The 15,068-nt window shown below is 40.8% G+C and overlaps 2 protein-coding genes across 2 annotated transcripts; both read right to left on the reverse strand.

Annotated features, from left to right (window-relative positions):
- Nucleotides 1–29: 29 nt before the first annotated feature.
- LOC101300346 (DEMETER-like protein 3-like) lies at nucleotides 30–1,686 on the reverse strand. Its single transcript, XM_004299540.1, has 4 exons — nucleotides 1,311–1,686; nucleotides 863–1,063; nucleotides 686–742; nucleotides 30–611 (listed from the first exon to the last, which is right to left on the reverse strand). Exons 1-4 carry the CDS (start codon nucleotides 1,674–1,676, stop codon nucleotides 375–377), a joined length of 861 nt encoding a protein of 286 aa, XP_004299588.1. The 5' UTR covers nucleotides 1,677–1,686; the 3' UTR covers nucleotides 30–374.
- A 7,888-nt stretch (nucleotides 1,687–9,574) lies between these two features.
- LOC101302843 (U-box domain-containing protein 38-like) lies at nucleotides 9,575–11,544 on the reverse strand. The gene has a single exon (XM_004301232.1). It carries the CDS (start codon nucleotides 11,542–11,544, stop codon nucleotides 9,913–9,915), a length of 1,632 nt encoding a protein of 543 aa, XP_004301280.1. The 3' UTR covers nucleotides 9,575–9,912.
- Nucleotides 11,545–15,068: the final 3,524 nt, after the last annotated feature.

Here is a 15,068-nt window from a genome sequence, read left to right on the forward strand (position 1 = left end):
TTCATGGTTTTACATTCTTGAAGATGACGATGATGTATTCATGATTGTAAATGTTCAGATGTATGTCAGCATTACTTTGACATAATGCAAATACAATTCAATACTTTATGCTGTAAGCAAATACTGACATATGTAAAAGTTGATTAGCCCCCATAATTCACTGAGATAACAAAACTGTTTCTACCCATTCACTCGTAGACGCAGAGAAAACTGCATCATGGCTAATGACTAGTCTAATATGTGCCTCTGTTGATTACACGACTTCATTGCAGATTGGATACATGAAGTTGATCTTTTACAGATTAACCATAATCTTGACTTGCTTAAAACGAACATGATCTTATCTTTCAACCTTAAGGGAGACAACTTACAATTTACTTGCAGTAACGCAACAAAGGACAGGAATTACTATCCTCAGATTCCTTTTCTTGTTGCTTACCGGTGCTACCTCCTTTCTTGATGCATTTGCGGCAGAGCTTACCATGTGTATACAGAAGGCAGTTTAGATCAAATTTAAGTTCGTCCGGTATCCATTGGTTAAGATGAAGATATGTCTTATTCCTATCTGCTCCAACTGGAACCCAGGCCATAGCCTTTGCAATCTCATACACCTGCATAACCATTGAATCAAAATAAGTGCACAACGACTCATAACCACTTGAACCATCAGACTATAATAACTCACATGGGTGTCCACAGGAAAATCATCTTGCTGTAGTTGGAACATTAGAACACAAGCCACCTATCATCCAATTCTCAAATGTTATCATCTCAAAGAACACACACAGCAAAATATATAAGGCAGAGTACCATTATATAACGTCTCAAACAAAGCAGCTCAACATTACTAATAAAGATTTACCGTTTTTGGACCTATTCCTTTGAAATGAGAGAGCTCAGCCTTTATTTCATCTACTGACAAATCTCGCAAGTACTCCAAGCAAAGCTTTTCCTTCTTCTCCAGTAAACAACTCAGCATGTTCTTAATACAAGAAGCTTTTGTCTTGGCTAAACCACCACATCTTATGGCACTCTCTAAGCTTTGTGAATCAGCAGCCAAAACCTTGATCGCAAAACACAACCATGCAATTCAAAACCAAAGTAAATGCAAGTCCAAACAATATTCTCACACACCCAAAATCTCTACATGTATCACAAAACTTAAAAACCAAACGAACATGAATAGGTCCTTTATACTTCAAAGTTCCTACCTTACTCATTCATCATTGACACCCAAATACGTTAATATTCCAAATGCATCAAAACTTCAAAAGCCACCAAACCAAAACCAATAAAGCTCAAAACTTTACCTCTTCCCATGTTGGGAAAGCTGACTTGAGAGAAGCAAACGCCTTTAGTGAATTGGATTCCGTGGTATTCTGGGACAGCAGAGTTCTTACCAAACCATCCAAGACACTCTCTTTTTCATCCAACGGTTCTGAGCTGACATCATTGTCGTGGCCATTGGATGCTTGAGAACTCAGTCGCTGTTCTCGGTACTTTGCGAACTCTTTGGGGAAGCCGTGGAGGGCCAACAGGTCGTCTCGGACGGACACGCATTCTTCTCTGGTGGGTCGGGCGTGATTCGGATACGGGTCTTTTGGGGTGGTTTTGGTTGGAAGTTTTGGGTTGTGGTCAGCCTCCGCCTGCTCCTTTCTTTTGCGGTTTTTCGGCATTGTTGTTGTGGTAGCTCCGCCTTGGGAATCCTTTTTCAGGCGTCCGCCTGCTGTAAATGAGTTTGGTCGAACCGGGGACTCATGTCATTGGGCTGGCCCAATACGTAATGATTATCACTCACTCATCTTATGTGAATTGTGAATTTAAGTTGGGTGCTGCTAAATAATGTACCAAGCAAATTTCTAAGCAGACCCAACATTCAGTTTTTATTAATAACTTTCCAAGATTACCCTTTTATACCCAGCACTCAAACTACGCATCAGACTTCCTGAATCAAAATCAAGAAATCATCTCAAGTGATAGAACACAAGCTTAAACGTCAAACCCAGTTCACAACTCATTTGCTTCTCATTTGCAAAGGTAATCAAAAGGTCCCAAGCCATATGCCCAGTGCCTTCATCATCATTTCACAATTCTGCCAAGTGCCTTCATCATCATATGCCCAAGCCAATTTTGCTTCTCGAATTGCTTCTCCAATTTTGCTTCAACATGATTTTCTAGGATCCGATTTGCTATTCCCTCTTCAACGTCATTTGCAGAAACCTCCTTAACCTCATTTGCAAGTCCGTCTCCTATATATATCATTCCCGAATCCTTCTCCCACTTCATTGCTTGGTCCCTCTCCGGCCAATATCAATCCAAGTCTCTCTTTCTCTAAATCTAAACGGCATTTTTTACCAAATCTAAGAGGTACAGAGTTTGAGCGGAAGTACGAAGTTGCTGGGTGTGTTTATATTAGGGGTATTTTCGGAAAATAGAGGATAATTTTATAAATATTGGGTCTACATAGAAATTTGCTGGTAACACCCATTTGAGTTTCATATACTACTAGTGGTAATTGTCATTTAGTCCTTGTGTGCTGTGTTGTATTTTCTCGTGCACCCATATACAGTGTGATTTTACATTTCATATATAGTTGTTGATATGAAAAGAAACATCCCATGCCATAGCAACAGAGTAAAGAGATGTCAAAAGTGCAACCCCTTGCAAGGTATTAGAGGAAACTAAAGTGTGGGAGAAAGTGATGAGTAAGGTATTAGAGGAAACGAAAGTGTGGGAGAGAGTGAACAATCACGTGGTTAATCAAACTATCAAAGCTTCAATTCAACCCACACCACTGCATCATATAAGCACTCGCGTTTAATTGCTCATTTAATCCTTGTATATGAAAACGTCGACTAACTCAAGGGTTTCAAGGGTTTCAATGTGCGTACAAGTGGCTTTGTAGCTTGTTATTATGTAATGGTATTTGAAAACTAGGATGTGAATCATACATATACATCACACCTTCTAATCTATTTAGTATTAGATTCATTGGAGAGAGAAAAATCTCTAAGTTTGGCAACTATATACTCTGACTATCATTGCTTAATTAGCTTTAAGCATCGACACTTAAAATGCTTATACACATACATTTGTAAATATGAGATTGAGAAATAACTTATACGCGTGTGTTCACTAAGTACAACATAGTTGTGAATTGTAAAGAATACATAAATATTGGTTTCTCTAATAACGGTCCAATTCGTGTGGAGATATATTGTCCGTTTGGCCATGTCCTTACAGTAATTTATTTTATGAATATATTGTGATTTTATAAATATATTTTGTTATCACATAAACTTTATGAGACTATAACGTAGAAGTGTCACGTAACATATAAAATAGATATTAATTGTATGTATTGTGTATGACAAATCGTATTGGCTACTAAGTAAGACAAACATGTTCTATGCAACATAAATCGCCTCATCTAATAATTTACTTTCAATCAAAGGTAGTATTACCGGTTAAAAGGGTTGAACAGTCTTTCACTTGTTCTTTATATTAGTTGTGTGATTCCTTTTGAACAATATTATCTACCATTGAAGTAAACTATCATGTACACACACTTTTTGCCCAAAAAGATCTCACTTAACCTTCTATGAAATCCAGTTTTTGTTTTGAATTGTTTAGGGTCAAAACTCCAAAACAAACCTAGTTTGACTATGTGTTAGTCTTGCCCAGTGAATGAGTGAATCAAAGAAAAGTAACAAGTATGATTCTTTGACAAACGCATTGGGTAAGAAAAGTTAAAGGTCTTAATCATAGTTTAACAACTCTCTAACAGAGATGTTCCCTATAATTTTTATTCAATAGCATATTGGATTCTTGAAAATTATACAGCGCACCCGGGTGTATCCACCGTTGATTTTGACCCGCGAAAAAAAAAAAAAAAAATTGACGGTGGAGATGACGGGTGTGCGGAATAGGCTCTCTTGGATTCTGGATTATAATACTTTTGTTAGTTTCATGGTTAGACTACGGCAGTACAGGGCATGGGTGCCCGATAAGGCCGAAAGCCAAAGTTCAAAAGCATCCTGTATAAAACTCAGAAAATGGCTAAGCTTGCAGGAACTGAGAAATGTAGTTAGGGCAGCAAACAACACCCAAAACACGAAGCCCATATAAAACCAGAGATGTAAACAAATCAAAACCAATACAGATAGCAACAACATCATCCCCTCGATTTCTCAATTGAATTGAGTTGCAACTTGTGTCGCTCTTTTGTAGAAGTGCTTCCATTTACTCAATCTTACACTACTTTTCCTATTGCATGGTGATAAGTAGGAAAGGTTCTTGCATAAAGCTTAAAGCGGAATAAGGTGGCACGGTGGTAGAATATATAAAGGAGGAGATGCATACACAGACGACTTTCCCGCTCTAGTATTACTCTCGTCTCGCATAATCATAACTCAGGTTGGTAAAAGACCACACAAATCATCTCACATTCCTTATGTGGGACTAGCAAAAGCTACCCAAGTTCACATGCCAACCAAAATACTATGATAATTCCTATAAGCTTCAGAAGACAATATGAGTTAGATTCTTCTTAAAATGTATACACATGACATGCACGATGAAGCTTTACTCCATCCTAGTTCATATTTCGTGCAAGCACTAGGGTAATGACATCTCGATTGAGCGTGTCACCCAAGTGCCCAACGAAATGAAGGAAGATCACCTTCCAAGTTCCAACTGTACGAAACTTGCCCGACTTCCTCGTCCTTTGATTCAACACGAGAATCAGACATGGTTTTAGCTGCGTGGCTTGCTCGCTAAGTTGCTATTGGGCGGCCTTTGTTGCCTCGAGTCTCTATACTTGTGGGTTGTGGCAATTCCTCGTACAACATCAGCAAAATTCCTTTCTTGAAACAAACTCTTCACTACTTTGATCATGAATGGTTTACTTCCCTAAAAGCAAGGAAAGCTGAAGTTTGAGAAAATGGAAAAAACATATTGGAAAATTTAGACTATTGGAGGTCAACCTCCCCCTGTTGATTTCTTTTACGGCTTTTCAGCATTGTGGTTGTGGTGGTAGCTCAGCCTGAATATCTATTTTCAGATGTCGGCGACCTCTGAATAGTTGCGTGGATTTGAGTGTAGCACGAACAACATCATACATGTGAGAGAAAATCTTACGTGCGACAACCGCACCACGTGTTTTTTTTTCGCAGCTCTTCTTCCTTCCTTCCTCTCTCTTCTCCGCCGAAATCGATCCTCTCCGATCAAAACATAGCAGGTCCCTCTGTCCAGCCCGTTGCCTCCACCATAAAGCTGACAACCTGCCGTCGTCGAGCTCGCCTCTACCAACCTGTGCAAATCACGTCTCCACCAAGAGAGAGGAAGGAAGAAGAAGAAGAGTTGTGAAAAAGCTTCGCCGGAGGGGATCGGTTTCGCCGGAAAAGAGAGAGGAAGGAAGAAGAAGCTTCGCCGGAAAAAGGAATGAAGAAGATCCGTCGGAGAAAGGAGGGAGAAGAAGAAGAAGGCTGGTGTGTAGAAAAAAAAAAAACACGTGTCAAAAGATGATTGGGTGCGCATGTGTCAGGTGGTGCGGCTGTTGCACCTAAGAATTTCTCTACATGTGGTGCTAATTGTCATTTGGTTCTTGTGTCGTTGGAAGATATAAAATTTGTGCTTTTTACGTACACCCTTTTATAGTGTGATTACACCTTTGATAAACAGTTTGATATGAAATGAAATATTCTATGCTTGACATTTTCTAGGTCGCTCTAGTGTATCTTTTTGTTCCCACAATTAATTAGAGTAATTAAATAGATGTCAAAAACAACTCAATGGTATAAAATGAGTAATAAAATACATATTTATGAGGTATTAGAGGAAACTAAAAGCTAGAAAAAATTGATTTGTTTTTAAAAAAGTTTACAATATCAAGCAATAGGGATCATGACATGCTTTCAAAGCATTCTTTATTGCCTCCATTTTAATTCAAAATTTCCTTAAAATCTCCACCAATTACCCATAGATCTTTTTGTCATAGTTGCTTGAGCCACTACCGGTACCTTAATTCTTGGGTGGCCGTAGATTCCTAGTAAGATAATTCTCTAGCATATGATAAATTTCAACAATATGTTTGTTTACCAACACAATTTGTTTGTTAGAGAATCCTTACGAGCTTGTAACCGATTTTTTTCTTCTGTATTTCATTAAATAAAAAGTCTAAACTATAAATAAGATATGCATGATTGTCCCGACCAATACTTTTTCCTTGCAATTCAGAGTAAATGTTAGAGTGATTAACTATATATGGTATTCTCTATCAAATAAAAAAAATCTCCTCTAGATTGTTATAGGAACATATACGCATTTTGCTTGTCCTGCTACGCTCTTTCATCGACGACAGCTTCCAACATCATCAATGTGTGTAACTGTCCAGTTTGCTGGGCCTCGTCTTCAAGGTTTTATGTAAACCCAAAAACGCAAATCACTATAAGGAGGTGTGTTTGTGCATAGAAAACATATCACATCCACCTAGACGATGTGAGATCTCACAATCCACCCCATTTAGGTACCCGCCAATTTCGTCGCCACAGTTCCATCCAGGAATCGACTCTAATTACAGTAAGTAACCACCCAGTATGCGTGGTGAGATATTATTCGATTTAGGTTAGTCGTTACAGTAAATTTTTTTTTTATTTTTTATTCTATTGTTATTTTGTTGATATACTTTTTATGACATAGAAAATAGATGTTAACAAATAGTATTGAGTACGACAAACGTGTTATATGCAACGACATAAATCGCCTCATCCGATGCTTTACTTTCCAATCAACGGTAGTATTACCCGTTAAATGGGTTGAATACATTGTCTTTGTTCTATGACTCCTTCATGTATACACACTTTCAACAAAAAAAAGATCTCACTTAACCTTCTAGAATCCAGAGTGATATCAAATTTCATCATATTGACTGGAAAAAAATGGGACAAATCCTCCTTTTGTTTTGAATTGTTTAGGGTCAAAGCTCCCAAAAAAAATCTAGTTTGACAACGTGTTCGTCTTGCTTACAGTGAATGAAAGAAAAGTAACAAGTATGATTCTTTGACAAACGCATGGGGGTAAGAAAAGTCTTAATCGTAGTTTTAACAACTCTTTAACAGAGATATTCCCCGTAATTTTTCTTTAATAACCTATTGGATTCTGGATTATAATTACTTTTGTTAGTTTCATAGTTAAGCAATCTACGACAGTACAGGGCATAGGTGCCTGATAAGGCCAAAAGCCAAAGTTCAAAGGGAAAATGTCCATTTAGTACTAATTCAAATCTCTTATTTCTCATTTCAATGATAATCTTTTACATTAGCCCATTCCAATATAAGGTAACCATTTTTATGCCTAAATGCACAAATCTTTACTAAAGTCTTAACAAACCATATTATTTTAAGACTATTTTGCCCCCATCTCTTCAACATAAAAAGACTTGGCCGGAACCTCGGACTCCGGTCACCGGCTGCCAGACACCGGACTCCGGTTACCGACCGCCGGATTCCGGTCACCGGAATTTCCCTGACCGCCGGATTCCGGTCACCGGATTTTCCCCGACCGCCGGATTCCGGTCACCGGATTTTCGCATGTAACCAGTTACTGACCCTCAATAATCAGTTACTGACCAGTTAATGACCCATAATAACCAGTTACTAACCCCCAGTAACCAGTTATTGATTAATTACTGACACCCAGTAACCAGTTATTGGACCCCCAGTAACCAGTTACTAACCCCAATAACCTTTAGTTTTCAGTTACTGACACCCAGTAATCACTTAGTTTTCAGTTACTGACACCCAGTAATCACTTAGTTTTTAGTTACTGACCCCTAATAATCTTGGTTACTGACCCCTAATAATCGGTTACTGGCCCCTAATAATCTTGGTTACTGACACCCAATAACCAGTTACTGACCCCCAATAACTTGATTACTGACCCCCAATAATCAACTTATTTCAGCTAATTGTAATAGAAAAGAAGAAATACCAGAACATAATCGAGTTATTGACCGCCAATAATCAATCAAAACTATAACACAAATAATCAAACTACCTATCAGCTACAAAAATACAACTACACCTACCGCAGAGCCACGCACCCTCACACATCAGATCTACTCCCTTACCATGCACCTTCCCTCACCGTACACCTCCCTCATCAAAACTGCTTCACCTCCCTCACCATGCACCTGACGCCTTCGATCTGGCCATGGAGGCGGAGGCGGAGGCTGCCTATGAACCTGCTCGTTGGCCCAGTCGAGCAGGCGGGACGAGTACAGGCGGGACGTCCTCGACGTAGCAGGAGGGAGCTTCGCTACATCGTCACCGGAGAAGGACAACACCGGAGATGACGACGAAGTTTGGCGAGCGGCACAACGTTTTGGATCTGCTGCCGAGGTCGGATGAGGGGGCTCGGAGAAGGAGGACATTGACGAGCGGCGTTGATTTCCGGCAGCGGTGAAGGAGGTTGCAGAGGAGAGAGCAGAGGTAGGATTAGAGATTTGATACTCGTTGCTCGTCGTCGCAGCATCGGCGCAGGTGTTGTTGAAGCATAAGCTGCGTCGGCATCGGCGGCGTCATTGCGTCGTCCAAGAGAGAGAGAGAGAGAGATGGTTGGTTTGAGATTGGATAGTAAATGATTGGTTGATATGAAATAAGGGTATACTTGTCTTTTTAATAGGAATCATTGGAATGGGTTAAGGGAAAAAAAATCATTAGAATAGGTTTTAGTTTTTAAATATTTGGGCATTAAGGCATTTTTCCAAGTTCAAAAGCACCTGCATAAGACTCAGAAAATGGCTAAGCTTGGAGGAACTGATAAAAGTAGTTAGGGCAGCAACCAACACCCCAAAACAAGAGGGCCTTATAAAACCATAGATGTAAACAAATCAAATCCAATATAGATAGCAACATGATCCCCTCGAATTCTCAATTGAATTGAGTTGCAACTTGTGTCACTCTTTTGTAGAAGTGCTTTCATTTACTCAATCTTACACTTCTTTTCCCATTGCATGGTGATAAGTACGAAAGGTTCTTGTATAAAGCTTAAAGTGAAATAAGGTGGTAGTAGAATATATAAAAGAGGAGATGCATACACAAACGACTTTCCGACTCTAGTATTTACTCTCGTCTCTAGTATTTATCATAACTCAGTCTCATTGTCAGTTAATGAGATTGTTCATTTCAGTAAAATAGTTATACGCTTACTCTAATAAATTATAATTTCGTAATTATGAGAAAATACTTATAGTTTTATCTCACATCCTCACCCATATCCCAAACCAACATAAATTATGTGTTCAATTCTGAGAAGAACAATGTGTAAGAGGCTCAAGTAATCAAGAATCAAAATAATTCTATTAAGAAGTCATGGAATCCAAGGCTGCTATCTTTTTTTTATCTTTCGAATCACAAGGCCACAAGCTCACCAAACTATATAATCTTATAATATATTGTCTTGTCACATTTGAGAACCTTGTGTCTAGGGGTTTAAGGATTTTGCGTTACAAAATACAAATCCTCTTTAGTTGGTTCCAAATCTAACTATAAACAAAAGAAATCCCAAAAACCACTACAATCTCAAATTGTCCCTTAATCAGGGCCTTATCCAATCAATATTTTGGAACCATTTATATGCATAATTTGCATCCCAAAATCTTTAAACCCCTAATTACAAACACTAATCCAAAAAGCACAAAAAAGATAAAGAACAAAAGCAAAGAACATTCCCCACCCAGTAATGTTCACAACCCCCATTTTCATGATATCAACCACCAAACCAACTCGGTCAAACTCAGTACCGAGTCACGACTCAGCACCAAATATTACATTTTCTATTTCTTATTAGTTTCCATTTCCATCACTGAAACAATAATTTACAACCCTAACACCTAACCAAAAATTAAAAATACTAAAAGGTCGTTGAGTTGGCAGCATGCAAGCTCCTACCCGGCCCAACTCGGTACCGGGACCCGCCGAGGCCACCACCCGTACCCGAATCCAAAACCCCCTCCCAGTCCATCCCACCCTCCTCCGGCCTCCCTCCGCCGCCGCCTCTCATGATCATCAACAGCCTCTTGGCCTTCTCCCTCGCCCTCTCGCTCCCTCTCTTCTCAATCTCACTCAACACCTCCACCGCCTTCGCCTCCCTCGCCAGCCCCAGGAACCTCATCGACCCGTGGCTCAGCGCGTACAGCGCCGCCACGCAGTTCTCGCGCGTCGACTCCGAGTCCAACTCGTCCCGCCTCAGCATCCCCACCAAGCACTCCACCGCGTTCGCGTCCAGCATCGCCGACCTCCCCTCGCCGCAGATCGCCAGGTTGCACAGTATCAACAGCACCCGCCCCGCCGACCCTGGCGCCTTCGACAGCGCCAGAAGCGTCCGCACCGAGTTGAGCTTCACCAGCTTCACTCGGTTGCTCTCCACCAGCGTCAGGTGGTAGAGCGCCAGCGCCGCGTCGTGGCGCGTGCGCTCACTCTCGGACCTTATCAGCGCGTACATGAGCGGAGGCAAAGCGCCGAGGACTCCAATAGCCATTTTGTTGTCTTCTTCCAATGCCAAGCTGAACAGCGCGCCGGCGGCGTGCTCCTGCGACTCGCTGGACCCGTTCTTCAAAACGTCGACGAGAGGCGGGACGAATCCTGACCGCACGATCTTCACCTTGTTCGGCTTCTCCAGCGAGAGGTTGACCAGCGAGGCCATGGCGTTGACTTGGACTGTGCTGTAGCGCGAGACTATCAGAGATCGGAGTGCTGTGAGCAGCAGCGGCGTGCAGAGCGAAACCCTCAGCTCCTCTTTCGTCCTCGTCAGCTTCCGCAGCGAAATCACCGCCTCTTCTTGCTCGACTATCACGGAGCTGCTCAGCTTCATCATCAATTCTTCCTCCTCCGGACTCGAAATGATCGTTGCATTGGAATTAGTACTCAGTGATTCGAACTCGCCCACCAATTCTATTTCAGAAGAAGAAGGGGAGGAAGAGTAACAAGACGGCCTTGTCGCGAAGGGTAAAGGAGTGTACGGACTTCCCGCCGCGGAGGCGACAACGACGGACTCTTCCGACGAGCTGGAGTAGAAATGGTCGACGCGGCCGCGGCCGAGCTCGGTGTTGGCGTGGGAGAACATAACCGGCGGCCGCTCGGCGACTCCTCTAAGCAATTCCCTCTCGGAAACCCTAATTCCCTCGTCGACCTTGCTCTCCTCCATCAGCAATCGGACGTTCTTCTCGACGGAGGCCAAATCGGGCGGCTGGGGGCGGTCGGCGTGGTTGTGGTCGCACCAATTGAGGATGGTGGTCTTGATGGCCATGTTGGGGATTAAATTGGAGAAATCGGGTCGGGTCCCGTCGGGGAGCTCGGGGGCGTAGCCGAATTCGCGGCAGACTTGCACGGAGCGGCGCTCGAATGTCTGGCCCGAGGCGACGATGACCGGGTCGGACATCAAGGAGCCGGAGATAGGGCAGATGAACTCTTTGGGCGGCTGCTTTGCGGAGGAGTTGGAGCGGTGGAAGGAGATCCTCCACCTGTGCTTTCCATTACCACCCATCTGAAACTAACTGTGTTTCAATTTCAATTTCTGTGGGTTTTGAGGAACTGGGGTTTTCTGGGGGACATGGGTTTTGGATCAGAGAGAAGGTAAAGGGTTGGAGTGAGTGGACTTTGGGAAGCCTTATTGTGAGGTTTTGAGCATGTGGAGTACGTTTTAGTCTTTTGAGTTTAACGAGAGTAATCTTGGTTTTGTGTGAGCTGTTTGTTTGACCAGTCGTGGGTCATCTTGGGAACCCGCTTTATGGCGCAAAATATTATTAGAATTACTGTGTTAAGGTTAAACATCACGAAAATTCTTCCATTCACGGGGTGAAAATTCACCAAAATGACGTGGCAGAATCCCAATCACTCATTTCAGTTTGGACTAAGATCTGACTAACTTCAGCATTTTCTGTTAACGTTTTTTTTGAAACTTAGGAATCGGTGAGTGGAAGGTAAAAACAAGGGGGTAATATCCTTCTGCCTTGCTTGGTTAAATCGGGAAGTGAGCACCTTCGCCTCCTCCGGTGTCAGTTGCGTGGAGAAGCCGTGGTCAGCGTCAGCTGCGTCAACCTCTCCGTCTAGTCGGAGGCTGACTTATCCTCCGGTGCCGGAGATTGAAGCATAGCCAGAAGAACTGCCGCCGCCGAAGAAGAGGAAGAAACCGAAGAAGCAGAAGCAGAATCCGGTCAATATCAGTGTCGACGTCGCCTCAGAACCGTCAAAAGAGGTCTATTAATGCGAGCGAAACCAGCGGAGCTGCCGTCCCCAAATCCAACAGCGACGATTCGGTGCTGCAAAATCGCCCGGATTTCGGATTACGTCAGCTGCTCCTACCATCCGCCTCCGCCCCTCCGCAGCATAAGCGGAAATATCCAGAAGCACGATGACAAAGAAGAAGATTTTGATTTGGGTGTAGAAGAGGAAGACTGGAAACGCTGGTATTGTCTCTGTGCAATTCGAACAAGAGGAGGATGAAGATAATGTGATGTTTTCTTCTTTATTTAATTTACTTACCCAAACGACCCCGTTTTCATAAAAGCTTATCCTTTGTTAATTTACATGTTTATCCTCCTCGAAAAATGTTGTTGTCAACTTGTCATTGTATGTTAATAAGGGGTATTTAGGTAATTGAAAATTATTTTTCTTTGTAATTCTTGTTGAGATTTTATATAAAGGTCATCTATCTACATTTCACAATTATCAAATATCATTAAATTTTAATAATTTAAATTCGAATTAATATATCCTAACATACCGCGTACGATAGGGTTTAGCGTACCGCATAACATAGAGACGTTAATTTAAGGTCGACCGTGCGATTAAGACACCAACATTATCAGAAATATGTAAAAAAAAAAAAATAATCACACATATTTAAGTATACTAATCACATCAGACAGTCGAAATTTTAATTTTTTAAAATTTTAATCATTTGAACTACAACATGTCTACTAAAATGATAAAACTTGCTTAGTAGGTTATATGCAATAGTACAACTTTGAACCAACCATACCAAGGAAACAAAATTTTCGAAAATCTTGTGAAATAAGATATGATCGGTACAGTGTAATATGGCTAGGGTTGAAAAGTCACAAATTTTTGATAATATTTAGACCCTGATCGAAGCGGTCAACCGTATTTATATTTATGTTTCCCTATGAAGGGCCCTATCGTTGGGAGATAAACTTTCTTAACTTTTTATATGGGCGGCTACATCTAATCTATGTGATAGTGTATGGGCGGGAGAATCAACCAAATAAGTCACAAAGGTTTAGGTAAGAGTGTCTTCGTGTAATAAGTGACGTTAATTTAAGTTGACAACGTCGATCGAGACTCAAACATTAAGGAAAATAGGTGAATTTTTTTTCATTGACATATTTAAGTGTACTGATCACATCAAACGGTCGAATTTTCGTTTTGTGAACTTTAGTCATTGAAACCACAACATGTCTACTAATGTGGTATAACTTATTTAGGGGGTTATATGTAAGTGTGTATCATTATGAACTAACTATGTCTAGCAAATACAATTTTAAAAACTTGGTCGTAGGATGTAATCAATATAGTGAAATATGGCTAGGGTAGAAAAATCATAAAATTTCAGTAATGTTTGGATCTTGATCCACGCGGTTAACCATATTTACGCTTATGTTTTTTTATGGGGAGCCCTATTGTCAGAAGGTAAACTTTCCCGAATTTTTTCATGGGTTGCTACATCTCATCTACGTGAGAGTGTGTGCGCGGAATAATCGACCAAAATAAATCACAAGGGGATACGTGAGAACGTTTTGGTGTGATAAGGGACCTTAATTTATGGTTGACCGTGTGGATCGAGAACCAAACGTTATCAAAAATAGGTGAATTTTTTTTCATAGCCATATTTAACTACAATGATCACATCATACGGCCAAAATTTAATTTTGTGAATTATAGTCATTTGAACCCCAATGTGTCTATTAGTGTGATATAACTTATTTAATAGGTTTTATGTAAGTGTACATCTTTGTGAAACAACTATATCTTGCAAATAGAATTTTAAAAAATCGGCCGTAGGATGTGATAGGTATAGAGAAATACGACTATGGTAGAAAAATCATATATTTTCGATAACGTTTGAGTCCCGATCAAGGCGAACAATCATCCTTGTTTCGCTTCCAAAAACTTATATAATATATCATGTACTTTTAGATTGTGTACTTTTATATTAACTTTTAAAATTTATTTATTTTAATTTGAAGCTTTTATTTTTAAAATTTACAAAATTTATTTGGGAATTTTTACAAATTATTAGACTTTCTTTAAAAGAAATAAGTAATCACCGAAAATTAAGTATTTAATCCCATTAAAACCTAACCTCAGCCTAGACCCCAAACCCAACCCAAACTGGCCAGAAATTCTAATTGACCAAAAACAAAAAGAATATAAACAAACCCTTAGAAAATAGATGGACCAATACGTCGTCGTTTCGATAGAAGATCTCTGTTTATCTCCCTGAGCTAAAACTCTTAATCTCTCAAGAACGACCTCAATCCCTCTAAAAGCTAAAGCCCCTCATCTCCATCTCCCTCATTTCCCAATCCTTTAAATCCAAAACCCCATCTCCACATCTCCCTCCAAACCCCAAACCCCAACCCCCAATTCCAAACCCCTGAAAGCTTCAACCTTTAAATTTCTTCAACCCTTTCTCCACACCTAGAAATTCTTCCTCCTCAGCTTATCTCCCACCTTTGTTGGCATCTCGGCCCCACCAACCTCGCCTGAAATTGCAAACCGCCGGCCTCTAATCATGATTGATTACACCGTCTATACCTTGGAATGAAGTTGAAAACCAGAGAAGCCATGGGAACTCACAAACATGAGTAAGCAAACATGAATGATTGAACATGAACATAACAAAAGGATCGAGAGGTGTGATGGGTATCAAGTATCAATTGGATGATGATGCTTAATTAGAAATCCAAAATACCCAGGGTCGACCCTTTCTCTGACCAACCCCTTTCTCTTTCGATAAAACCATTTTTTACTGAAGTCTGTAGCTCG

This window comes from Fragaria vesca, linkage group LG5 (genome assembly GCF_000184155.1).
Source record: "Fragaria vesca subsp. vesca linkage group LG5, FraVesHawaii_1.0, whole genome shotgun sequence".
NCBI classification, from domain to species: Eukaryota; Viridiplantae; Streptophyta; class Magnoliopsida; order Rosales; family Rosaceae; genus Fragaria; species Fragaria vesca.

Excerpts from the sequence above, each read along its gene's own strand:
- LOC101302843 (XM_004301232.1), bottom strand. The coding sequence starts at position 11,544 with ATGGGTGGTAATGGAAAGCACAGGTGGAGGATCTCCTTCCACCGCTCC.
- LOC101300346 (XM_004299540.1), bottom strand. The coding sequence starts at position 1,676 with ATGCCGAAAAACCGCAAAAGAAAGGAGCAGGCGGAGGCTGACCACAAC. Across the intron at positions 1,064-1,310 it reads CTTTCCCAACATGGGAAGAG|GTTTTGGCTGCTGATTCACA; the intron begins GTAAAGTTTTGA and ends TTTGCGATCAAG. Across the intron at positions 612-685 it reads ATTTTCCTGTGGACACCCAT|GTGTATGAGATTGCAAAGGC; the intron begins GTGAGTTATTAT and ends ATGGTTATGCAG.